This window comes from Pezoporus occidentalis, unplaced genomic scaffold, assembly GCF_034315485.1.
Source record: "Pezoporus occidentalis ecotype Australia unplaced genomic scaffold, CSIRO_AGI_Poc_V1 ctg181, whole genome shotgun sequence".
In the NCBI taxonomy this organism is placed as follows: domain Eukaryota; kingdom Metazoa; phylum Chordata; class Aves; order Psittaciformes; family Psittacidae; genus Pezoporus; species Pezoporus occidentalis.
In genome coordinates, this window is record NW_026913652.1 from 882,069 (window position 1) to 906,895 (window position 24,827).

The window sequence follows — 24,827 nt, forward strand, 5'->3', positions numbered from 1 at the left end:
TAACTCAAATACTGGTAAACATACTCCTTTACTCAAGCACCAAGACAGTCAATCTTGTTGCCATGCGGGGGGGGGGGGGGTAGCAAAACAAAATGCAACAAAAAACAGGAAAAAGGGAAATCAGCGATTCTCTGTGAAGCACCACAAGGCCCGTATTTTCAGCTGGATATCAACTCCTTTTCAATGAATTGTTGTCAATCTGTTAACCACACAAATCAAAAAGCATTAAAAGTAAGCAACCATGCACCCATTGTATTTAATTCAGTGGTACATCAGGCTGATAGTTACAGGCCAGTCTCAAGTACTAAAGGTTAATCTAAATCAGTAACTTTCTAATGTATTTATTCTTCTCAGCCATCTGCATTAAAAGGAACTGTAAAAATTTGTTCTGAACAAGAGCTAAATGTTCTAATTCAGTGTTGCAAGCATCGGTTTAGACCTCCTTCAAAGCTGGAATAGACAAGTTGAATTAGTGAAACTTCTTAAGGCAATGCAATTTAAGGAACTGGCTTCCAGAGTGCTGCAACAAGGCACAAAAAAGCATCTTTAGTATCAGCAGATTCAGGCTGAGCAACTTATGGGACAAACTTCTACAGACAATTTACTAAGTTAGCTGGGGTTTTACTTTTTTTACTGCGGGACAACACTTGTGGAACAGGCCTGATGCAAGAAGCCACAGAAAGACTTAAGAACTTGCTCTCAGGCAGCTATAGTTAAGAACATATGAGAAAATCTTTAGCGAGTTCTGAACTCCTACTGCCAACTGAAACAAAATTGAATTATGGAAGACAGAATCAACAGCCACACTGATGTTTGATATGAAGAGTTGCTTCTGTTTAATGTCATTAGGTAACATTGCTTGAGATACTACAGTTTTATATAACAGTGTAACATCCATAAGTTTCTACATTTCCAGTTTGAGACAAATACCTAAAATTCATAGCTTTTTTGCATTACAGAAAGTGCAAGAGGTTTATATACAAGACTATTGCATGACTGGCTGAATTGAGTACTAAGGCTGTGTTCAAGTTGACTTGCTCTTCAGCAGCTGATTAGGCATTTGATTTAACAATACTATTTCAAGTTTATACTTGGTATTATCAGAAAAACCTCCGACACACCAGCAATCCCCACTGGCCAAGAATGCAGCTGTTATAGTCAGTTACAGCCAATTGATCTAGAGAAGTTAGTAAAGAGATTCCTTAGAAAAGGCAGTTTTCAAGAAATGGAAGACTACCACACATTAATGGCACAGAGGTGGTAGATCTGTTCACAAGGAATCTAGGCTTGGTATGAAGCCTTGATTGTCTTTTTGCTTTCTAACACACTGGAAACATGTCACACTGCAGCATGTGACAACTGAGACTGAGCAACATCAGGGACATTCACTGAGATATACGCGAGAAGCCTATCTGCTTGTTCCATTTGTCTGCCAAGCCACATTCATAGAAAAATAATCCTAGTGGATTTCCCTCTCTGAAAAAAAAAGATCCCCATATTAGCACCAAGAGAACAGTTAGTATCCAGGACTACTTCAATGTTCTGCAAGAAGTGTTTCAGCTTATCCGACCCTACAGTGTAGACCTCTAATACTCACGACTCCCACAGTTCTGTTACAGACCCCATAGTTAGTCCCTTTATTAAACATTCATGGTAGAATGATAATTTTACTATTAAATAGTCAAATATTAGATTTATTATTTTTCCTTTCCATACAGTTTACATCTTTGGCTCAGAGACCAAGTCATATGACCAGTCACCAACTAGAGCTCAGTAGTATCCACTTAACTGGGTGCTGCTGTGTTAACAGGCAGATAACCTAGATTTAGTTGTGGAACTTTAGCTACTAATTCAATTCCCTTCTTCACTTCCTCCTCAGGTACATTCAGTTCCTGTATTTTAGGACAGTAAGTGCTATAGAAAGAAGAATTGCAGTGACCATGTTCACAAGACCTAGTGTTTCTAAGCTCTTCTATGGAAAACTGCAAAGAACTAAAGTAAAATTAACATCCACCAATTTGAATTTGGGTCTCCAAGTCAAACTCGAGTCCAACTCTCCATTTGCTTTGCCCTGAATTATCATCTTCACAGCATGTTCTTTGAGAGTTTGTGTTTCAATCCACATAGAAATACTTAGATTACAGACATCATGGAACAGCAGCAAGAGTGGCAGACAGCAAAGTGAAATGTAGAAAAATCATGTTGAGAAGAGATCCAGTTATTCCATTTGTCCTTTTCCAGTTATACCTAGTGTGATGAAAAAGACTTAGGGTTAGGGTTAGGATAGCTACAAGTTATATTGTTTAAACTTGCTTAGAGCCACAGAGAACAAAACTAAAGCAATAAATAGCAACACTTGTCTTCTAAGTCTTCCCCTCATACACTGTCTGGCTTCTAACAGAAGTGTGTCAGAAAAATAGAACTGTCATACTAGCAATACATGTTCTTTAATCAATGGTAAAAAAGCTAGTTACATTAGTTTCTAGTAACCAAAGCCCTCACAAGAGCCCTTACTCTGTTTTTACTCCAAATTTACCCAGAGTACAAGACTGCAATTATTCAGGGGATTAAGCTTCAGAAATTTGTATGGGGTGCTGTTTTCTAACACTCTCCTAGAGAGATATCTGAAGGAATTTAGTCAGCCCCTCTGAGTTTTGCAGTACAGAATTACTCATTAACTTTCTTCAAGGAAAAAGTTGAGTTCTGTTGTGGCCTTGAAACCTAAGGCTGTGAAAGAATAAATCTTTATTTCTAAGTGAAGCTGGCTAGGCTTAGCTGGGATGCAGCCATGTACAACTCTGAGTAGAGGGTTTCTAGCAGGTGTTCTTCCAGAGGCTGTTCACCATACTTCAGAGAAGCACTAGAGTTGAGCTAGAGTAGATTTTAGCCAGCTCTTTACCAAAGGTTTTATGAATCAATTTCAGAGAATGAAGTAGGTTGTCTTATTAGTGAAAGACTTACCTGATCTATACAAATGGGTTGCCAAAAGGATCACCGAAAGAATCAGGTGGTTTCTGAGATTCTCCCTGGGGAAAAAGAGATCATGAACTGTTAGTGGGTTTCAAGGTTTCACCAGGTTTACTCTGCATGACTGTGTCAGCTAGTTCCTGTTCCAAACACCTTCTGGATTGAATACTGTAGAGTCCCTGTTGAGTATACATTAACTGTACTGTGCTACCAAGAGAAAAGGGCTCTAAAGCCGTGTTAGCAGTTATCCTAGTCTAAACCAAGGTATCTTCCAGAAAAGCCACATGTGATGCCTGAACACTTATTTAGAACACAGCCAGTGTAGTTGTGATCAGATTTATTTTAACCAGATGCTAAATGTCTTAACACAGCATTCAGGAACAGACCCAGAGTTTTCACCAAGGGCTTGAAATGCTGTGTCCCAAAGGAAGTGATGTGGTTAAGCCTCTTCCCCCAGGGGGTAACGAACATGGAAGCCTCCCATCTATTCAGCAAGGGAGCTGCACATTCTGCACTAGTCTATTCCACAGAAAGGTAAGTACAACCAAAGTGGAAGAATTCTGCATCTACCTGATTTTACAGTCTTTTGTAGAAGCTCCCAATACTGAAGACATTCCTGCTAGTGCTTGCAGTGTGGGGAACTGGTTATGGACCCAAGCCAAATGGAATCATACTTTGTTGCCTTCTTGCACAAGTGCCCTATATTAGATTAATTATTAGCTTCATACATAGAAGAAATTTTGTTCCACAGACTCTAAAGCCAGAACTAAGACAGTGGTCAAACACAGACACCCCTCTTAAGGAGAGAAAGACTGATTGGGTTGGTTTTGGGTTAGTTTTTTTGTTACTACTTACAGATGAGGCACTGAAAAGGTCTGTTTTAGCTTGAGTTTCAACTAGGACATCAGTAGGCAGCACACTTTGTTGGGGAACAGGCTTTGGTGGTTCTAAGGGAAAGAGACGTACTGCTGTAAACGTTTAAAAGCTTTAACAAGTCCTCAGCTCTGCCTGACCAACACCAGAGCTCACAGAACCATAGAATCAGAGAATAGTATATGAAAAAGTCCACATAAAAGTCACTTTGAGTGATCTCACAATTTTATCTCCTGCTTGTCCCTAATGACACTTAAGCTAGCTGGGACATTGGACTTGTAACACTGTACAGACAAACCTATTTTTCCTCATTCTAGTCAAACAGTTTAGGCACTAGGTGTCAGTGTTTGGCCACTGACATTGATCAATTCTGCAACAGTATGAAGGGAGACAGCCCTTCAACCTGGTTTCAGTAATCATTGAATCAAATTTTCAGTTCTACTAAAAAAAAAAAAAAAAAGACCAGTGATCAGTCATCCCAATCCCTAAGCAGCTCTCCAAGAAAAAAAAAAAATAAATTTCACCAGTCATTTTGGCAGAGAGCTTGCTAGCTTCCATGTCATCATGATCTGTATTATCTTGAATGCCTACTTTGCTACTAAAATAATTGCTGAAAGCTCCAGAAGCACCTGGAAGGTTTTGCTGTTCTCCTCTTCTCGCTGGTACTGCAGGTGGCTTTGTCAGCTGGAAGTCTTTGAACATTTCCTTGACATCCTTCATCTCTTTATCACCAAGAGGATCCAGAGCAATAAAAGCATCACTTTCTTTCTTGGAAAGCTCCTTCTGAGGTGCAGTTCTAGGTGGTGGCTGAGGCGGGACGGTGGTTGTTGTTGGCATGGAGGGCAGTACAGACTGGATCTGAGCAGGCAGTGCTGAAGATGGGAACACACTACTCTGGAAGGGATTTACAGCACTAGGCTGCTTCACCCATGGATTAGATGGCATTTGTGCTGGCTGTGCCCAGAGACCAGAGGGCTGAGAGGCTGCTGTAGCAAAAGGTGCAGGCTGGCTCCAGCTTGGCACTGTTTGAGTACCAAAGGTAAATGGCTGAGTAAATCCTGTAGACTGAGCAGGCATCACAGACCCAGGAAAGACTGAAGCAGCCTGGGTGAAAGCAGTTGTCTGTGCACTCCATGGTGAAGTTATTGCCATGCCACCTGGGGGGAGGGCAAGATTGTTGTTATACAGCACTTCATCGATCAGAAGACCTCAAGAAGGGTATCAATTCCACTGAGGGTACCAGCAAAACATATTCCATGTACTGTTTGTAAAAATGTGTTGATTTACACTTAAAAATGAAGTCATTTGGGGAGGAGAGCAAGAGGTTAACTTTTTTACTTTGCTCCATTTAAGTCAAAGAACAGAATTGAGACTGATATAATAAAAGAAGGTACTTTTATTATATAGTCCCAGCACAGAAGTGACAGATGCATTTGCCAAATAGTTACTTGTGTGCAAATGATTACTAAAACTCTGCAGCATCCCGAGTTGTGCCTGGCACACTTGAACCTTGTGTACCTGAAGCAGAAATCTACTATCAAAGTTAAAGCAAAAAATGCTGTTCTAGTTAAAGATGCAGAGTTTATGCCTCTATTTGCAGGACTTAATAGTTAAGGCAGACAGCACATGGATTAAAGGGCACCAAACTACATATGAAGGAAAACTAGAACCCCTGTTTTGGTGTTAGCAGATATCTTAGATGGGAACAAGACCTTCACTTGTGAACTAACCTAGACCAGCCAGTGGAGATGCTGTGGTATGATTTGTTTTGAAGAGGTCCAGTGGCACAGGTCCTGTTTGTGCCACTGAGGTCAAGCTAAGGCTCTCTTTATTTGGCACAAAGAAGTCAGAGCTAAATAAGTCATCTGATGCATTCTAGAAAGGAGAAAAAACAAAACAAAAACAAACAAAAAAACAAACTTAGTGAGATGGCATGGCAGAACACATGCTAGATGATCAAGACCCACCAGTCCAGAGCTACAAGCTTCTTTAACAGCTAGAGGAGAGATGGAAGCTTTGGTGTATCCTTCAGAGACCAAGTATAAGAGTTTCAAACTACAACATTTTGTTCACACCTACTGAGATGCATGGCATTAAGTAGGTATAATATATAGTAGTTAAAAGTCAACAGCAGAGTAAGATTTAAAGGGACCGAATTATTTGCTATCATAATGAGCTTTCCTCTTATCCCGAGCCCTCTAAATATTCCTACTCAGTGTACAGTGACCCCTGCAGTTGTGGCAAGGCTGGCAGCAGAGTTTTGCATCATTTGAGTGTAAAACAAATGCAGCTGACCAAAAGCCACGCTATGTCTTATCAAGCAAGTTGCTGAAATTGCCCTCAGCAGGCAGGTGCTGAGAAACTATATAGATGTCTGCAAGTTAATATTCATAACTCGTTGTTATGATACACAGGTTGATGGGCATAAAGCTATCTTAACAGGTTTGGCATTTATATCAAGTATCAATGTATACAGCAGCATACTTACCTTTGCAGACCTTTACAGAAGAACGGCAGCATTAAGGAAGAGAGTATATAATTTAGTGATCATAGCTACTATGAAATATTTATAGTGTTAGAATGTACCATGGCTGCAGAGATGTTAGAGTAAGCACAACAGGTAGAAAGGAAGTAGATGTGCTGTGAAGCTATTTAGCCAGTTACACAGTACAAGGAAAGAAAAGATTCCTTCACCCAGCTTCTGAGTAGCAGCATGCATATCACTATTAATTACTTGAACATTGTTCACCTTGACAGACCTCCTTCCTCTTCCTGGCTTGGTGCTTTGTGGTGGTGGGCTAATTGTTATGGGCTCATATGACATGAATTGCATATTGTTTTCAGAATCCAGCTTTACTCCATTCTGCAGAGATACTCCTTTGGAAGGGCCTTCCACAAACAGGTCTGACAGGGTTTTATGAGCACCATTCTGTTCACTCTCTGGTACCCCATCTGGAGTTTTTGCTGCAGGTGACTTACTCTCAAGTGGCCACTGGTATGTTATGGCTTCTTGTTTGCTAGTTCTGTTAGAGATCTGGTCAAACTCTTTACCAAAGGAGTCAATATCACCACATGAAGGATCATTACACACCGGTGTCAAGGTATTCAGACTTTCCTTCTTCTGAGCAGATTTTAGAGAATCAAATGAAGGTGGTGCAGATTGGTCTGGCTGTGCAAAAGGATCATCACTGAAAGGGTCTGGATTAGGTGTAGGAAAAAAGCTGAGATTGGTAGAGAAAGAACTCTCAGGCAAGAAGGGTGGCTGTGGCTTTGGTAGTGGAAGAGAGGTTGTGTTGCCATTCAAGAAGAGATCCTCTTTTGTAAAAGTCTGTTTGGTTTCAATTTCAGAATTTAGATCCACTAAAAGAATCTCTTTAGCTTCCTATTTGTCCAGAAAGAAAAACAGAGTTAGTTTTATGTAGGACTTGCTGCATAGTATACAAATTCAAGGAAAACAGCTGCAAAAAGAGAGAACCAAGTATCCAATGCATTATACTTAGAAGTATTCAGTGTAACAGAGAAGTTGCACTAAAGCATCATCTTGTAAGTCACCAAGACAAATATTGCTGGCTGTCATCAAGTCACAGCTACTTGTTTTTAACACAGAGGTTCTGAAACTACCTGTTTTAAAACTCACTTAGTTAAGTGTCAAATGCTTGCTGTATGGACCAGAGACTAGTCACCAAGCACTAATTACACCTAAGCTTTCACTGAAGTCAAGAACTCTTGTTTGAATTCTAGTCCTTTGTTTTGACAAGCTGTGAACTCACACTGCCTTAGTGTGATTCCAAGTTGCAATCGGAGCTTCAGAGTAAGATTGGAGAGGTATTTGACAGTGGAAGATTTTAACATGTCATCTCTCCATCAAGCAGGCAATAGAAAGGTAAAGACTGGGTCACTAGCTGGCTTGACAGCACCAATTGTATCACACCTGATAGTATCTTACAGTGTCAGAATAAACTGGTAAGATTTCAGGGGTCATACTGAGCTAAGACAAGGTTTATGCACATTTCTGTGGAGATAAGCCAAATCTTGAACTAGGGCTACTGACCTAGAACAGCCAGGAGTCAACTCCAAGTGACTTAAGGGTTCACTTGTCCATAAAGATGAGGAGGATATCTTTATCTGTGAGTGTAGTGATAGGATGAGGAGTAATGGTTTTAAAATGAGAGTAGATGTAAACTAGATATTAGGAATAAGTTCTTTACTGTGAGGGTGGTGAGGTGCTGGCACAGGTTGCCCAGAGAAGCTGTGGCTGCCCCATCCCTGGCAGAGCTCCAAGGCCAGGCTGGACAGGGCTTGGAGCGACTTGGTCTATCAGAATGTTTCCCTGCTCCTGCCAGGAGGGTTGGAACTAGACAATCTTTTGGTTTCCAGCCCAAATCCAATCCATTCTATGATTCTATGACTAGCAATACAGTATTATCCCTGTCATGAAGTCTCAAGTGAACTCTGCTGGATAAAAATGACAGGAGCTACTCTAGTCAGTAAGTAGATACTATTATATCCCTAAGACCGTAGTACGCCAATAACTAGACAAATGTCTCAGTCAAATCAGAAACCAAGATTAACAAAATAAAACCAGATCTTACTACTAGGACTAAGTTTGCTCTCAAAGCATAATCTAAGAAAGCTAAACTAGATTCTACTTACTGTGGGACTGCTCATATCAGGAGGTGTTGACATATCCCCAAATAAGTCCATCTGGTCAACTCCCTTGAAGCCAGAAATATTGAAAGAATTGGTATCTGTTATAGTTCTTGCAAGAGCAAGAGTCAAACGTCATACAGATCTACTGCAAGCTCATCTATAAATACTTCAACTCCCACACAATATGGAGACAGTCAGTTATGAACTCCTTAGTGGCATCAGCATGAAGTTCTAAAATTTAACCTACCGGTTTCATTTTTTCAGCTCGATCAGCAGGTGGTGCTTCGCCACCACTCTGTAACAGATGGATAACTCAGCAACAACTGGATGATCAAGATTTGCCTTAAGCAAGGACTTGGAAGCTTCAACGAGCAAGTGATGAAAAGGTGAAGTATAAGGGAGGTCACTACTCAGTTCTGTAGGCCCCTTTTACTCCCATTTAAATGTAAATGGGCACCTCACATTGCCTCCATATTGCTGGCAGTGTAAAGGAAGTCAAAAGCTAGTTGTGTTGCAGCAGCATACCTTAATAAGTGAGGCTAAGTTGGAGTGACTTACCTCGGTCTTATCTGCTTCTTCACTCTAAAGAGGAAAAGAGGGCTTTTAGTACCCAGACATCATGTAGAATATCCAAAGACTTTCACTTTGGAGAGTTTACCAGATTAGGAGGTAATTAAACTGGTGATACAGTTACTAAACAATAGCTTCAAGTGATCCTAGATTTAGACAGACCTGAGAGTCAAGTCTAACAGCCAAGGCAAAGCTGAAGCAAGCTTTATTTCTATGTAGACTAATGCAGTTTTTCTAATTTTACTTGCCTTTTTCTTGTCTTCCTCTTGTTTCTTCTTCATATTATATATTAGTTGGAAAAGGTCCTTAAGATCAACAACTAGAGGCTCAGCCTGAAAAAGAATGTAGTTTTTAGTCCATGTACTGCTTCTCCCTGGACTTCTAAAGCACGCTGTGCAGTAGGCTGAACTTTCCTAAATGGCAAGATAATAGGAAAAGCAAGCGTTTAAAGGACTGTCTAGTCTACATAGAAGAGAGCTTATGCAGAATCCAAGCGTAATAGATCACAACCAACTCAAAACTGATGTTAACTCCACAGGGAAAGTTGCTGTATGTATTTGTGCTACGCCATGTTTTTGCTAAAAAGTTACAGCACAAGATTAGAAATTGCCATGCACTTATGAAATATTATTTCCTTGAAAGTGCAAAGTTTACCCAAGCCTTTTGGTAGTCTCATGAAGAAAAGCATTTTGCGTCCATCTGTGTTCACCACCTCTAACACTGAACCTGGGGAAAGCTTCTGTAGCTAATACCACATTATTTTAAACAGGATGCCAATAGTAAATAAGGAAAACAAGTATAAGGTAAGATTATCATCACCTCATATGCATAGAGCAGATACCAGCTTAAAGTGGTATTTGTATCACAATGACAATTTGGTGTGAGTTAGATTACAATTTAGCATGAATTAGAAAGGTGTTGCATTCCCTGTACAAGCATTAACAAGAATGTCTTGAGTCATTACTGAGGTAGTGGCAGGCTCAGCTATATTGATTTGGAACTTTTGCTTGAGGAATACAGCAACTGTAACAGTGCCTAGAGCAGGACAAGTTTGCCTTTTCAACCACTACCACTGGCTGAAGCAGAGAATCTGGCGAACAGATCTCACTGTTCATGTCCGAGCATCATACTGTCCTAATTGAGGGTTTTAGGCAAGCAACTGCTGGGAAAGCCATTTCAACAATTACCAACTTTGACAAACAGTACAGCTGCAGAAGTCTAGAGCTGTAGAAGTCTTCACTTCTCAGCTAGACAAGTTTGTGTTAAAAACAACTAGCAGCAAGTCAAGAGCATCTACAGCTTGATTAAGCTTGTAGGCTGACAAGTAGCACCCCATGGTGAAAAGCTCTGAGAACAGACTCGACTCTAGAGAACACACAGAAAGCTTTTGTATTTAATCTACAATTCCAGTAAAGCCAGTATAACATAGGACTCAAACTAATAAAAACAGGTTTAAGAGAAGGTGTTACATGCTCCAAGAAGGAGGCCCTCAGTTCTGCCTGTAAAGGGTCTGAAGCTGCCGACATGTTCTCCAGGAGGACAAGCAGGGACGTCTGTGGAGACATTACTAGCTTTGAAGATGTGGCTCCCTGCCCATGGCAGGGGGGTTGGAACTAGATGATGTTAAGGTCCTTTTCAACTCTAGTTGTTCTATGATTCTATGTCATTATAGTGACTATTATAAAGACATCATAAAGCAAGCTAATAAATGATAAATCTCTAACTAGGTTCAGGTCATTAAGGAAGCTCTGTAATATTCAGGAGTAATTCCAAGTAGCTTGTTTCCAATACTGCTTTTGTACAGATTCTCTTCAGAGAGACAAACCCTGTATATAGGATCTCTTCACAGGGAGGAACTTACCATAGAAGGATCAGAATGCCTCCCTGAAGCAAGTCCAGGAAGACCAGACCTACCATTCACTGGCCCCAGAAACAGTATTGCAGTTGAGCAAGTCTGTTTTCACTGCTGTGCAAGATAAAGCAGCATGTGAACTAGACTAGTGGAGTTCTAACATACTTACTGTTAATTCCGAGTGAATCTTCGGCTACTTGACTCAAGAAATAGCCTTCTCACTAAGAATAACAGCACACTGTACAGGAAAGCCTATGATAGTGGCTCCCTTTCACCTCACTAATGATTGCATGGACAAATTAAGCAAGGTTAATTATAGTAAGCAAGGCTACTTGATTTTTTTTCTTCTGGACTACAGAAAAGCTGAACAAGATAGGAGTCACTGGTAATACAGTCAATTCCTACTGCCCTCCTGCAGGAGAAGAGTCAATTCTGTGCTGGTATTCCCCTGTACCTTACAGGGCTACCAGCAAAGTATTACATTTAACACACATTAAGTGTTCACATAATAGCATCAGTTATAGCAAGTAGAAAAGGGTGTCTGATCCATACCTGTTGAGCTGTTTTTATAGCAAAAAACTGGTGTTGACCTTCTCCTCCACATATATAGCCAAAGGCACGATTGTCTGTCACATCCCGAGCAATAAAGGAGATTTTGTTTACTGGATGTTCATGCTCTATGACCTAGGATTGGGGGGGGAGGGGGGATATGGTTTAAATTGCTAGGGACATAATAGCCGATTTTCTCTGTAATTAGAATGATTGAGACAGTTATAAGACTTCATTTCAAGACTCATTTATCAGACTTCGATTAACTACAATAAGATGTAGTTATCTTTCTGGCAGAAGGCATTACCAGCCATTTCACAAGCCACTTTTCACATGTGGAAAGGCAAACATGACGCCATAAGGCATCTAGTTCAGATGGTCTAACTTCCAAGCGCCTCACATGCTTTAAGAATCACATTAAGAAAGCAAACCATATCTTACCCCAGTTTTCTCATCTATTATTTTGATACCAGAGAGGGATATGTTCACCCAGATCTTCTGTTTGTGTTGACCCTGGGAACGGGCTGCTGCTGCCATTCCCTAGAAAGGATGAATATCAAACAATTGATGAGATTTGTGTTAGATTGAGTTTAAAGCTGTTCCCTTACATTCCCAATGAGCCCAAGGCTGTGATCATATTAGTGCTAATCTAGTTATTCTTATGCAACTGTACAATTTAAGCAGCATTCCTCTTGCAATATATGCCTGACTAGGTTTGAGGCAATACATCAGAACTAGGTTGTGGTTCTGCTGTAGATGTTTTGGAGTTTTAAAACTTATCTTAGTTCATTAAACTGCTTCAGTAGCAGCACCTTCATGAATTTTCTCAGCCTGATTTGAAGGTATGTGAGTGTTCACAACTTCACAAATAATTTTTTGTTTTTGCAGCCTCATTTATTCTTTGGCTTATTTGTATTTCTTGGTGTCACTATTGCCACAGGATGCCAATTTGTGCTTTGAGGTCAGTGTTAAATTGCACAGTTCCTCCCTCACTGGCCAAAACCCAAGCTCACTGTGATCAAGTTCATACTATTAGCATCCATACTGGATGCCTACAAGAGAACCAAAGGAGCATTCCCAAGCAATTAGAGAAACCCTGTTCTTTGAGTAAGGGGTTATAGCCTTAGAAGTAACATGCATCTAGGATGTACTGTTATTTTACTGTGTTACCATTAAGCTGCATTGAGCTTGTGCCAAAGTAATAATTTGATCTGCTTTCTGAAGGTTACCCAGAAGGTGTTCCTGACATGCCAGCTCAAACCCTTACCTTCAGCTTCATCATTGAATCCTGACTCATTTTGTCTCCTCTTGCCTCTGGGACATCATCAATGCCAATCAGTTTAGCTTTGTACCTTACACCATCGCCTTTGAATCTAGTCAAGAGAGATTCATCTGTCTTTTCTGACCCTGGAGACAGAGAAAAGTTTGTTGTTTTTTTTTGTTGTTTGCTTGTTTTGTGTTTTTTTTGTTTTTTTTTTGTTTTTTTTTTGTTTTGTTTTTTAATAAAAAGAGAAATGTTTATGTTGGGCTTTGAGTTCTTAAACAAACAAAACCATCATGTAAGTACATATTAAAACTGTCCCTCAAGTATATGTGACTAACAATCCTTAGTCCTTCCAGTACCATGTGCACAGTAAGATATTTACTCCTTTAAGGTCACTGTCCTCTTGTAGAATCTGGCCTCAATTCAAGGCGTGGAGCCTAGTGCTTAATATTTGGGGACTTCAGAACAATTGTTTGCCACTTAAAAGACTGAAATATTTATAGGCAACAGCCAAATAGATACAAGTGCTAAGGAAAACACACCAAGCAGAAATGATACTTCCCATGACTATACATGATGCACAATATGCCTTTTAGATGTTTGTACCTAGTTCTGTGCTAGTCAGATTTCTTCTTCGCATGCAAGAATCTCCTAGATCCTGTGCTAGAACTTTCTATCAGCACCATTATTTCTACAACAAGTCCTGGTACCCCCATCCCTACAATAAATTGGGATTTAAGCTAATGTACTATTCCAGCTGTTGCCATTACTTCTCAGAACTGCGTGTTTTTCTTCTCTGCATGCTCAACATACTTTGACTGTGTACCTCAGCATGTATTTCTCTATGAGGTAATTATATTTACGTGAAAACATTTAATCTGGATCTACAGTAACACCCATGAAATGAGTTTTCTAGCTCCTCTGGACAGGAGTCTGTATCTGTACCTAACACATCACTCCCTCTCTGGAAGGAAGTGAGTTCAGGTTCAGACTGACAGCTACCTGGATTGTCCTGGGTCTGGTCACCTCCCTAGGAGGCTTTCACTTCTCTGGGCTTTTGGTGACTTCTCAGGCTCAGGAAATGAGTCATTTAACAAGAGGAACTGAGAGCTTTAGAACTTAGAGATGGAAAAAAAAAACAACCAAAACCTTTCAAGATAAATCCTACCTTTCAGATTAATTTTACTAGATTATTTACTAACTCTCCCAGTCAGCTTGAAACTTCCAAATTACTTAACTATGCTGTGAGAGTGATCATAGTTTTAGGCAAGTGAAAGATAAATGATACTGACTGGAAGAAGTGTTCAAGAGGCAAATATTTCTCACCTTTCTTTTTTTCCTTCTTTGAGGGTTGTGCTTTTGGTGGAGTCTGTTGCTCAGGCTGGTTATTGGTAGTTGTAGTTTCAGCTTCAGTAGACATGATGAGAGTGTGGTCAGGTATGCTTGATGTAGTTTTAAAAAAAATAATAAAAAAACCAATTAGTAGGCAGACATAATATTTTACCTTGAGAAAGAAAATATTAAGCTTGTTAGTCCAGCTTTGTTCTGCTGAACACCGGAGCCTGCTAATGCCTGGAAACTTCAGTAGTGATAATACAGGAAGTCCAACTCAATACCTACAGGCTACAGAGAACATGAAGTTATGTCCAGTAGGTGATGAACCCTCACCTCAGTAATACTTAATCAGTAGATCACACTGACCTACAACCACAGGCTGTACTTGCATCACTCTGTTTTAATCTGTCAACTTTTAGCTTTTTACCCTTTAAAGCTATTTATAGAACCTCAGGTATTTTGCTCTATTCTCCTTCAGCACTGCCAGCTGCATCTCTGTAGTAGGATAGGAGAGAAGGCAAGAAACACTTGCTATGATCTGTTTCAAACACCCCTAAAGATGACATTAGAACACCCAAAAGAAGCCACTACATCTTATTCATGTTTCTATAACTAATGGACGTTCGAGGCTATACCACCCCCAGTGTAGTCTCAGGCTGCAGACAGACTGCTCCAGGAAAAACAGCAACAAAACCAAAATCCAAACCCAACCAACAAAACAAAGCCCCAGAACAAAACCTGAAACCAAAACCCTACACCATTGTCTTAACACTAATAAAGTAATCTTAGATTTTTTTTTTTTTAAGAAAACCCCTGCAAGTAAACAGAAACTATGGACTAGTATGATAACTAGTCAACTAGTCATAACCAGGAGACCCTTTTGCCTCTGAGATACAATATCCTTAAAAAAAAAAAATAAAAATCCTGCAGTTACTGTGTTTTGTTCCTACACAGCTGAAGCATTGATTCACATTTACCAAATAGAAGGACTCACGTTGTCTGTATAGAGTTCTGAAGTTCTATACCCAGCCACAAAGAACTGGACATTCACACTTCCCACAGAAACAGTTCTATGAATCTTCTGTTTGGGGTATTGCAGTGGCTTCAGTTAGTCCCTTTAATTTTAGGGTGACAAATAAAGCCAAGATATTGTTCAGATTATTGCTTATCTGGGCTACCCTCTACTAGTCATTTCCCCTATATCCCAGCAAGCAGCCAGAGATCAAACCACCCTTTTTACTTAGCACACCGTTTGAGACACACTGTACACACATACAAGTGCTGAAACATTGCATAGCCTCTAGCATTAGAATCTTGTAATTCCCAATAGCGTATTCCTCATTTGCCTTAGTTACAGCTAATGCTTTATCTGTTACTTGGAAGTTACTTTCAGGGTTGTGCTCTCACTCCTGCCTTCCCCTCTTTCCCCCTAGTCATTACTAAGTCACTAGCTACAGACTGACCCATCCAGCTTGGCCTTAAGAGCAATGGATGTCAACGCTTAACTGAATCTTAAGATAGGAAAAACAAAAATTCCTAGGTCTCCAAGAGAGGATTTCACCCTGAAGACCTCCATTTCCATTTAGCCAGGAGGGAGGCCTTCAGGGAACTAGCTGTTAATACATGCAAAGTCAGATCTAGCCACTTACCAGATGGTTTGTCAATTACGTTTAGGATTGCTCAAGTAAATCAGAGATAAAAGTGCTCATCTGGCAACTTTACAGGGCCACAGCTAGGGAACATAGCGTTGCTGGGAAAATTTCAAGTGGTTCTGAGTAGCACTAGATGTTAGAGGAAAAGTTGATATGGAAAGCAATGGTTAGGAAAAATTACCATTGGAAGGGCAGCTTGTATGCCCATTCTGACACAGAAGCAAGGGGAAAACTATTACAGCCAACAGGAATTTTTACAGGATAATTGTACCATGACTAAAACGGAATATGTCCATTGAAAGCCACACATTAAGCAGATAAAATGAAGCCAAACAAATTCTACTCTAAAGCTAGACTAGGTTGCCTAATGACACAGTTTTGGGTGGGAATAGTCTCTGGACTTAAGCATAATGACCATCTCCGTAGATTTATCAAGTTCTTCAGAAACAGGGAGGAAAGAAAGACAAAGTTAGATTGAATCATTAGTTAACCACCCACCCCGATCTGGAAGGTTAGTGTTCAGAGAACAGAATGAAATGGCCTGGAGAAGAACAGAGCTACAACATGCTCTCTAGCAGCTGAGTCACAGCTTTAACACGTTCTGTTAAGCTCCATGCTGGAAAGAAGAAATAATTCTCTCAAGGCACTGAGTCCTGCCTGTCAACAATCCTGCTTCCCCAGTTTAGTCGGTACAGCTATACCTAGCTCTGGTGTTATGCACCCACAGTAAGTATCGCATTCTGAAGTAAAGCTAAGAGGCAGTAACAAACAAATAACCTAGGGAGGAGCAAACATGCACAAGCAAGACCTCACTTTGGCAACTGTCATATGTTAGAAATCCAGATGGGCAGTTGCCATCTTTGAACTTTAGTCATCCCTCCATTACTGCCATTTGCCTCCATCCTATGGAGGCCAGGCCATTTTTTTGTTTAGAAGCAGACAGCACAAGACCCCATGGTGAAGGAAGATGGGCACGGATACACACAAGACTAGCTTAACCCTTGCAAATAGCCCATTTTACTGCGGACAAGCTCATTCTCAGTGTTAGTAATGCAATTGAGAAGGTTAGCAAGAGTTTTCTGGCCAGCTTACAGGACATACTCTCCTAACTGAGGTCTGGCTCATCTCACTTGCTGAGTTGCCAGTACATGACAGCTGTCATACCTTTGGAGGACTCAATGTCTGAGAATCGCACCTCTGGAGCAAGAGAATTAGTGAAAATAAGAATGCAAGGTTAGACAAACCCTGCCTTAATACAGGTTCATATTTTAAATAACTTCATCGTTAAACCACAAGACTAGCATAAAATTTCTTTAGGCTTTGCCTTAAAATTTCATTGAGTGAGGAGACACGTAAGTAGCTTGAGCTAGCAGTAATTTAGTCTGCTTGGGGTAAAAGTCTCAGCCACAACTGAATTTGTATATTCTATGCTTTAGAAGCAAGTTAAAGCTATGCAAGGTCTTTGTCACACTTAAGTTTGGCTTCCCTTTGTGGAAAGTGCTGGTGTGCTCTATGTGCAAGCAAATAAAATGAAGTTAAAAATCTTCTATTTGTAGTTCTTGCTCTTGCTTGGAAGCTTCCTTTCACAGTACTCAGTCCCTTAATATTTCCTTACTCAGACTGCAGGTGTAAGGCAACAAGAGACCAGAGGTGTTCCATTGTGCTTGAATTCTGAGTTTATCTGAAAAGAGCCAGCCAACAGCATGACAGGGTTAGAGATGCATGTGTTTTTATGCAAGGACACTAATGCCTACAGTTACACTGTCATGGAGAAGAGCAATATCATTTCCACAGCAACTATGTCAGTAGACTGTTAGTGATGGCTTTTGAATCTTCTCCACATAGGTAAGTATATTGCTATCACCACAACTTGATTACTTACTACCCAACTGTATGGCTCCTTTTAACTACAACGCTAAATGACCTACTTCAAAAGGCTTAGACTGCAGAAACACCCCAAACTCGTCTGCACCAGTAGATACACACATTTTGCTTATGCACATCTCAATTTACTCCAGAGAGGGGTTATTAAGAGACCATTTATAATCTCCTTCTCCTCTTCTATAAGGACTATCCTGCGAATAGCAAATACTGATCACTTATCAGAGAAAGGCCATTCCAGGCCTTCAACACATCAGCCTGTTACCTACTCTCTCAAGTTGGGCAACTCTCCATTCAAGCTCATCTCAAGCTCCACACATCTACCCTGGCAAAGCTGGTCTGAAGACTTTGGGCATACTGTGCTTTTGGTGTCTTCTCTGAACTTCTTAACAAGGAAAGCTGTTGGTAGTGACAAGTCATCCTTGAAATACCTGTTTCTTAGCAAGACTTGAAGTACATGCCAAATAGTTTTGTTGAGCAACATTCAGTTTCCCTTGAGGAGACGCTTTCACAATTATCCCTTACTAAAGCAGGGGATGGCAACATGGTAGCTACCCTTAATGATCCTATTTTTGTCCTGTGCATAGGGGCTTGAGAATCTTCATTATTGCTGTAGTCCATCAAGGTATTTAAAGGTTGAACAATAACCATCACCCAACAACAGGCTTCTTCCCCTCACCAAAGATAACTGCCTCGATGTTGATGAAAGCTTGTCTGAAAAGAGGTTAGGGACACCGAAAAAGTCAGAGGCAAGGCAGATGAACTAAACATCTGCTCAGCACTCTTAATACTTTGTCCTTTTCACAGCCTGTGCTCCTTCTCTGTCCCTTGATACTGCAAGTACATGATTCAGCTTAAATAGTTATTACATGTAAATATTAACCTCAAATTAGCATGTGAAAGACCAGGAAAGGACAAGAGAAGCTTTTACTGCCAGGTGCAATATACCCTGTTAGGATAAGTTTGTAACCAGAAGCAATAGTTCAAGTGCTAGACATGCTTCCAAGGCAGGTTACTCCCTCCCCCATGCTTTCTTGGGTTAGTCCAGTTCTTCTGGTTAGAAGGTTGTATCAGGACCTGCACAATGGATCCTCAGAAATATCTCCAGCCATCAAGTTCTTGGCAGAACAGCTGTTTTGAAGGGTGGTAAACTAGCTACCCACTTGGGCAAATCAGTTTTGCAGGCTGAGGGAACAGGCTGAAGGTTAATCAGCAGTACATACAATGACTAGCAAGAACCAAAGTTGTAAAGGCAGATACACTTACCAGTAATGGACTGTCTTGACTAGCAGTATTCTACCCACACTGCAAGCATAAAGACGCATTTGTGCGAGCCCCTGTATGACTGACTTAACATTTACATCTAACAAATCCCTATGTGCATAACTATCACGTTTTCTGCCTAGTTCCTGATGCAATGGTGTCCCAAGTAGCCTTGAGAAGCACTAGGCGTGCATTAATAAATAAGAAGCATGAATGTGCTATTCAGACTTCTGAATTTTAACAGTTATTCATGCTGAGGAGCCAAATAAAATATCATCCTATATTCTTGATATACTTAGATTATCCACAAGATATTTCTTCATCATAAATGAGCCAGAGTTCAGTTGTCTGTTCTAGTTATTGATCAGAAAGTATCACCTGCCTACTCATAGGATAAAGAATATCAGGCCATGTGCCTGCAGTACATACCCTCAATCTTCAGTCAGTACTACTTGTCGATAGTCACTGGGCATAAAAAACAACCTGGAAGCAAAGCAGTTGTTAATCAAGGCAGCTAGTGTTTACTCAGATGCAAACTAGTTTGAACTAGACAACAGCTCAAACACTTAATTTCCCAACTGTACTTCTAACTCCTTCCTGGCTAGAGGGATTGCTTCTGATTGATTTGCTATTTAGTATAGCAAAGGACTCTTGCCAATAACCATGCTTTTCACCCTTTTCCTCAGAGCAGGAACTTGACACATATTGAAGCTGTTATCATAGGTTATTTCAGCTGCATGCTGTTAACTGTCCAGTGCTGGCAGAATTATCCCTTTTTGCAGTTTGTGTATGTGCAAGCTGTACTGAGAGATTGCACATGTTCTGTATAGCCTATGCCGAACTGTAAGTGTTCTCTACCCGTTCACAAATACATCTGTATGAGCAACAGAATTTTGCTATATTGTTCCTGTGTTCACCCAGCCTAAAACTATGTAGTCATTGCTACAGTGTCAAGTACTGCAGTTTGTTTACCCAGTCTGATGATGCCACAAGCAGCCAAAAACCTGTCCTTAAACATTCATGTCAGCAGTATTTGAAGAACCCTTCATCTAGTGCACAGCTATTGTGCCTTGTTACACAAACTGTTGTAGCAGTCATTATCACAAGAGCCACTCCATACTGTCTCTTCCAACAGATGCAAGTTATGATCATGATGTGTTATGAGAGTTTTGTTTGCACCTTATGAGGTCAAGCTCTTCTACAGCATTTTCAGTCCTCAGGTATTGTGAAACATACTGCATAATACTAGGGTTATGTGTGCCCTCAAAATTGGTCATTACCAAGGGTCCCAGCTCCCACTTGTATATGCAGCAAGAATGGCAATGAATAATTAAACAAGACAAATCTAAAAAGGTGGTACAGAAAGTTCTATACCAGAAGTTAAAAAAAAAATAAATTAAACAGGATTTTCAGAGCTCCACTGCAACTCCTTCAGTAACTGCCCAGCTAAACAGCTACTAAAATTCCACAGATGACTATTCTGCAGTAAGTTTCTCTATTTGAAGTTGTAGTTACACATATTTGTGATGTGCATTGGAGAAAACTCACATTATTGATCCTAAATTCAGACTCTAAATTACTCCTTGCCAGGCTCTCCCTGATTTTCCATCTCTGTCACAGTTTTGATATCATATTACGTGGATGCCCCATCCCTTAGAAGCAAGCCCTCCATCCTGCTATAGATTTTACCTTCCACCAGCCAGGATAGCAGCTGTTTGTAGACAGATCTTCTCTTCAGGTAGCTCAAAAAATAGTTCTTATTTATACAACAACCTTTGTGCCCTCCCTTAAGCACAAATAAAACTGTCCTCAGAGAGCACAGATGTCTGAAAGGTAGAAGTACAGGTTACAGTATTAATGCTACATCCTTAATAGTCCAAACTTGTATTATTTGTCCTACGAATAAAGTCTCACCTATAGGTGTTTTAGCCATATGACAGGTCTATAAGAGCTCTCGTAAGAGGAGATTTGCTGTCGGGTGACACATCAGCGTTAACAGTACATTTTGCTGGAAGAGCTAGTTCTTAGTTGTCATGAGGCCTCCTGACTGTCAAGGTGAAGGTCTATTATACTATCTGAGGCCTACGTGTTCTGTTAAAGAGATAATCCTCATGAAGTATTTCACACCTCATCTTATAGTTTAAGGATGCAACATAAACAGACAAAGCAGCAGGAAATTCAGCTCCAAGGCCAACAATCTATCCTCAACTGGTCCTATGATGTCTGAGCTTTGAGCTTCAAGGTGACATGCCCCTGTTATGAAGCTTTATTAGAAAAAAAAAAATTAAAACAAAAGTTAATCCCACAAATAGTTGGGAGTAAAGGTCTGCAGGGAATTTCAGCTGAGACATTTCATCCTCAAATACCCCAAAGCATATGCAAGGAACAGCCTTTCAGAAGGGAAACTGGAATGAATGGTCTATGCCCCCACCAACCAGGGCTGACAGAAGTTGGATGGGAGAATATGCTTTGCTCAGCACTCAGCTACCCAGCTTGTATAAACAAGTTATTCCTGTTGAAACTGGTACCTGTTTATTGACCAGGCCTGCCACTATGCTTCATCCAGCTTCTTTATAACCTTGAGACCCTTCAACCTAGATATGGCCTCAAAATCAGGTTTCTAAAGACAGTTTGTTTTGTCAGTTATGTTTCTTAGACACCTTCTAACACAATCCCCAAATTGTATTTCTGTGGAGTCTACATTGAGGTACAGGAGTAGCAGCTTACTCCTGGTTGCGTTTCCCAGCAGGTCATTAAGACCTCTCAGAATTCCATCTCCTCTTCAGAAGATTTATTCTACCAATAATCCCTTAATGTATAATCAAGATCTAGGTTTCTCTTCAAAATCCTTGCAGATTACAAGTTACCTTCATGTTATCTTTTCATAATTTCTTTTCACAGAATCTAGGCAGCAGGCAGGATATGCATTATCTGTCCTGGCTTTCTCTGGATGTGGAATTTATTGCTTCATTGCCTAAGAAAATTCATGATTCTGTAGTGCTCACATATCGATAGGCTTGCTGAATAAAGTCCACAAACATTCCCAAGAACTGGCTTAACCCAGCAGGTCACACAACTGCCTAGAAGTGTAAATCTTACCAGTCCTTGGTTCACCTTTCCTGACAAGGGCTGGTATCTGGAGAGGATGGTTAGTACAAAAAGTATAACCTGAGACATGAACTAAATAAAAGTGCACCATGTGCTGTAGTCATTGAGCAATATTGCCAAACCTACTGATTTTTTTTCTCTCCTATTGATGCTCTTCTCTCCTGGTAAGCAAAGACCTTAAGAAATACACCTGTAGCAGCTACCAGTCTGCAGTGTCCAATAACAGGATTATGCACCTTGACAAGTAACACTCTTCTGAATGAGAAGAGTGATGGTGTACTGCAGATGTATAGAGATACTTAGAAATGCAGCAGAAGGCACATGTTAGAATGGATAACCATCTCTACCTTCACAAAAGGAAACTGATGCCAGATTTTTGGAATTTGGCCCATCTTTCCAACTGGTAGTGTTGAGTACAACCTCTGGTTCTCAGCCAATACCTTTGCTTGAAGTAAGAACACAAGAGATGAGAAGTATCATAAGTTACAGGACTATCAGAGTAGTATTTGTCATTCTCCGAGTCTCCTATCTACAGTGAAAAGAACACAAGACCCTGTTAGATTCCCCACAGCAGAACCATCTCTTCATTTAAGACTTGGAGAATCTGGCATTCACTCCATTTTACCCTATAGTTGGAGTCATAAGGTTTGCTTGTTAAGCCTCTGTTCTTATCATCCAACTGACATACATTTAGCCCTTACATACTCCTTACCATTACTGCTTGGTTGTTCTCCTCCTCCAAATGCAACTCTAGTGAGCTGCTGCTAATAGAAATTTATGGTTTATACTTGACATATCCTCAGATCAGTCAGGGAATGTTGGAAACCCAATTATGCATCAAGAACCATTATGCTGGATGCAACTGCAATGATCCTTTGACCAGATATAGTGGATGACTCCCTCAGACACCCCCCTTCTCCACTGAGAAGCTTTGCTTTGGATTCTGATTCACCTAATTAGCCACCTCACCCATCCCCTGGAAGGTCCTAATGGAGGCTATCAGAAACAAGGACATGTATTTGAAATATATATATGTTTTGAACGTACCAGTGCCTGGTTAAGTCTTCACAGCCAGCTAGAATATATAGCTTCATAGTTCCTTCTCACTAATTGAATCTGCATCTCTATTTTGCCTATCTACACAGGTGTTCCACACAGGTGTTCCCAGCCCTAAGCATACCTATGCTCATTCCACAACATACAATAGGCAAATTTAAGCCTACATGCTCTCAGATTAATTTTGGGCAGCCTTGTTTATGAAGTTGCAGAAGACTTGTAAGAAAAAATATAAAATCAAGGTTACAAAATGCCTTCATTAAACAAAGATTAAAACAATCCTCCTGCGCCCCCCTCCCCAGTAAAAAGGAAAATAAATTAAAAAAAAGTTAATCCTACTTTAACAGGGATTTGTGTGTTTCCCTAGTAAATGGTGAAGTAAACAGCCACAGTTTATCTGAGCGTTAAAAGCTTTGCTACAGAGAGTCCGGCTGTATTGGCAACACCTGCATTTATCTTAGTCCTCAGAGCAGAGACACTATCCCAACCTAAGTGTCATCATATAATGATTATCAGACTTTCAAGTCCCACGAGCTGAGAAGTCAGCTTCTCGGACAAGGTAGAAGGCTCATTCTAGTTAACCCCAGACGCCTTTAACTATACTCGTTTACCATAGACAGAAGTAGCTCCCCGAGATTCACAAGCACAGAGGGGTGCCCAGCAATGATGCTCTATTCCAAAAAAAGAGAGAAAAAAAACAAAACCCAAGCAAAACCCCACGAAACAACACACCACACCTAATGCACAGCATCCCAACCCTTTTCTTCTTTCTGCTGCTACAGGCATTATTTTGTATCAGTTATTTATGTGAATCGTAGCGTTTATATACTTATTTTATTCCCCGTAATCCCCTTCTCTCCACACACAAAACCGAAAACGCACGGTTACTCTGCTCAGCGCCTACACCCTCCGGGGCGCCGGCCCTGCCGCACCGCGGAGCGGGATGCGGGCAGTTTCCCCCCACGGCAGCCGGGACGCGCTCACGCCGCCGGGACAGGACAACGCCGAACCCTTCACCCCGCTGCTCCGAGATCCCAGTGCTGGGCCGGGGCCGCCCCAAGCGCTCCCGATCTCGCCGGAGAAGGAAGCGCAGCCTCGCCGGCGGCTTTCTCCCGCCGGAGACAAGAGCGGCCGAGCCGGGCTGGGGCACTGGAGCGGCTGGAGCACTCCCTCCCCAGAGCCACTTCTTCGCTGGCCCCCACCGCAGGCACCCACTGTCGGGCGCTCGGGGAAAGGGTCTCCCCCCGGTGACAGCCTCTTCTTCTGCCCCCCCACCGCCCCACCGTAGGGTTTCGCAGCAGCCGAGCGCTGTTCGCCAAGCTACTTACAAGCTAGATCCGTGCCTCTCCGTGCATGATCCGAGGACTGCAGCCAGCAGCCTGGCTAAGCTAGGGGGCCCGGTTAAATATTCAGTTGTACCCTCGCCTTCAGATTAGTTAGCCACTCACAGCGAGAGATATGGTTCTAATCAGATGCTGGCAGCTGAGGACTACTCAGGAATGTGCTATGATGTTTTTGCTGCTTGGTCTTGGCTACTCCCCCTCAACGTGCTGGTGCTCACAGGCTTAACCCCTTACGTGCCGCCGCCGGCCCCTGCTGCGGGAATAGGAGGGAGCTGGGGCCTGGCAGACACACCCCGCCCTGGGACGGGGGTCCGAGCCCCACGGGGGACACGCTGGAGGGGAGTGCGATGGGGGCCTGGGCAGGGGGACGTGTGGAGCCAGCTATATGCAGGACACAGGTACCAGTGAATCTTAGTTCATGCTGCTTTAGCAGTGATGAGCCGAACTCCAAACCAGCAGCAAAA

The 24,827-nt window shown here is 41.3% G+C and overlaps 1 protein-coding gene across 2 annotated transcripts; it reads right to left on the bottom strand.

The window, feature by feature from the left end:
- Positions 1-812: 812 nt before the first annotated feature.
- DAB2 (DAB adaptor protein 2) lies at positions 813-24,536 on the bottom strand. 2 transcript variants are annotated; one of them, XM_062615429.1, is made up of 15 exons: positions 24,345-24,536; positions 14,052-14,167; positions 12,729-12,868; positions 11,903-12,001; positions 11,465-11,596; positions 9,309-9,392; positions 9,049-9,072; positions 8,738-8,785; positions 8,494-8,556; positions 6,590-7,222; positions 5,571-5,715; positions 4,470-4,997; positions 3,823-3,914; positions 2,962-3,026; positions 813-2,247 (listed from the first exon to the last, which is right to left on the bottom strand). In XM_062615429.1, exons 2-14 carry the CDS (start codon positions 14,143-14,145, stop codon positions 2,967-2,969), a joined length of 2,142 nt encoding a protein of 713 aa, XP_062471413.1. In that variant the 5' UTR covers positions 14,146-14,167; positions 24,345-24,536; the 3' UTR covers positions 813-2,247; positions 2,962-2,966. The 2 variants fall into 2 exon arrangements, with proteins under 2 accessions (XP_062471413.1, XP_062471414.1); XM_062615430.1 differs by lacking the exons at positions 6,590-7,222; positions 24,345-24,536 and having other exon boundaries at positions 14,052-14,212.
- Between the last annotated feature and the right edge of the window lie 291 nt (positions 24,537-24,827).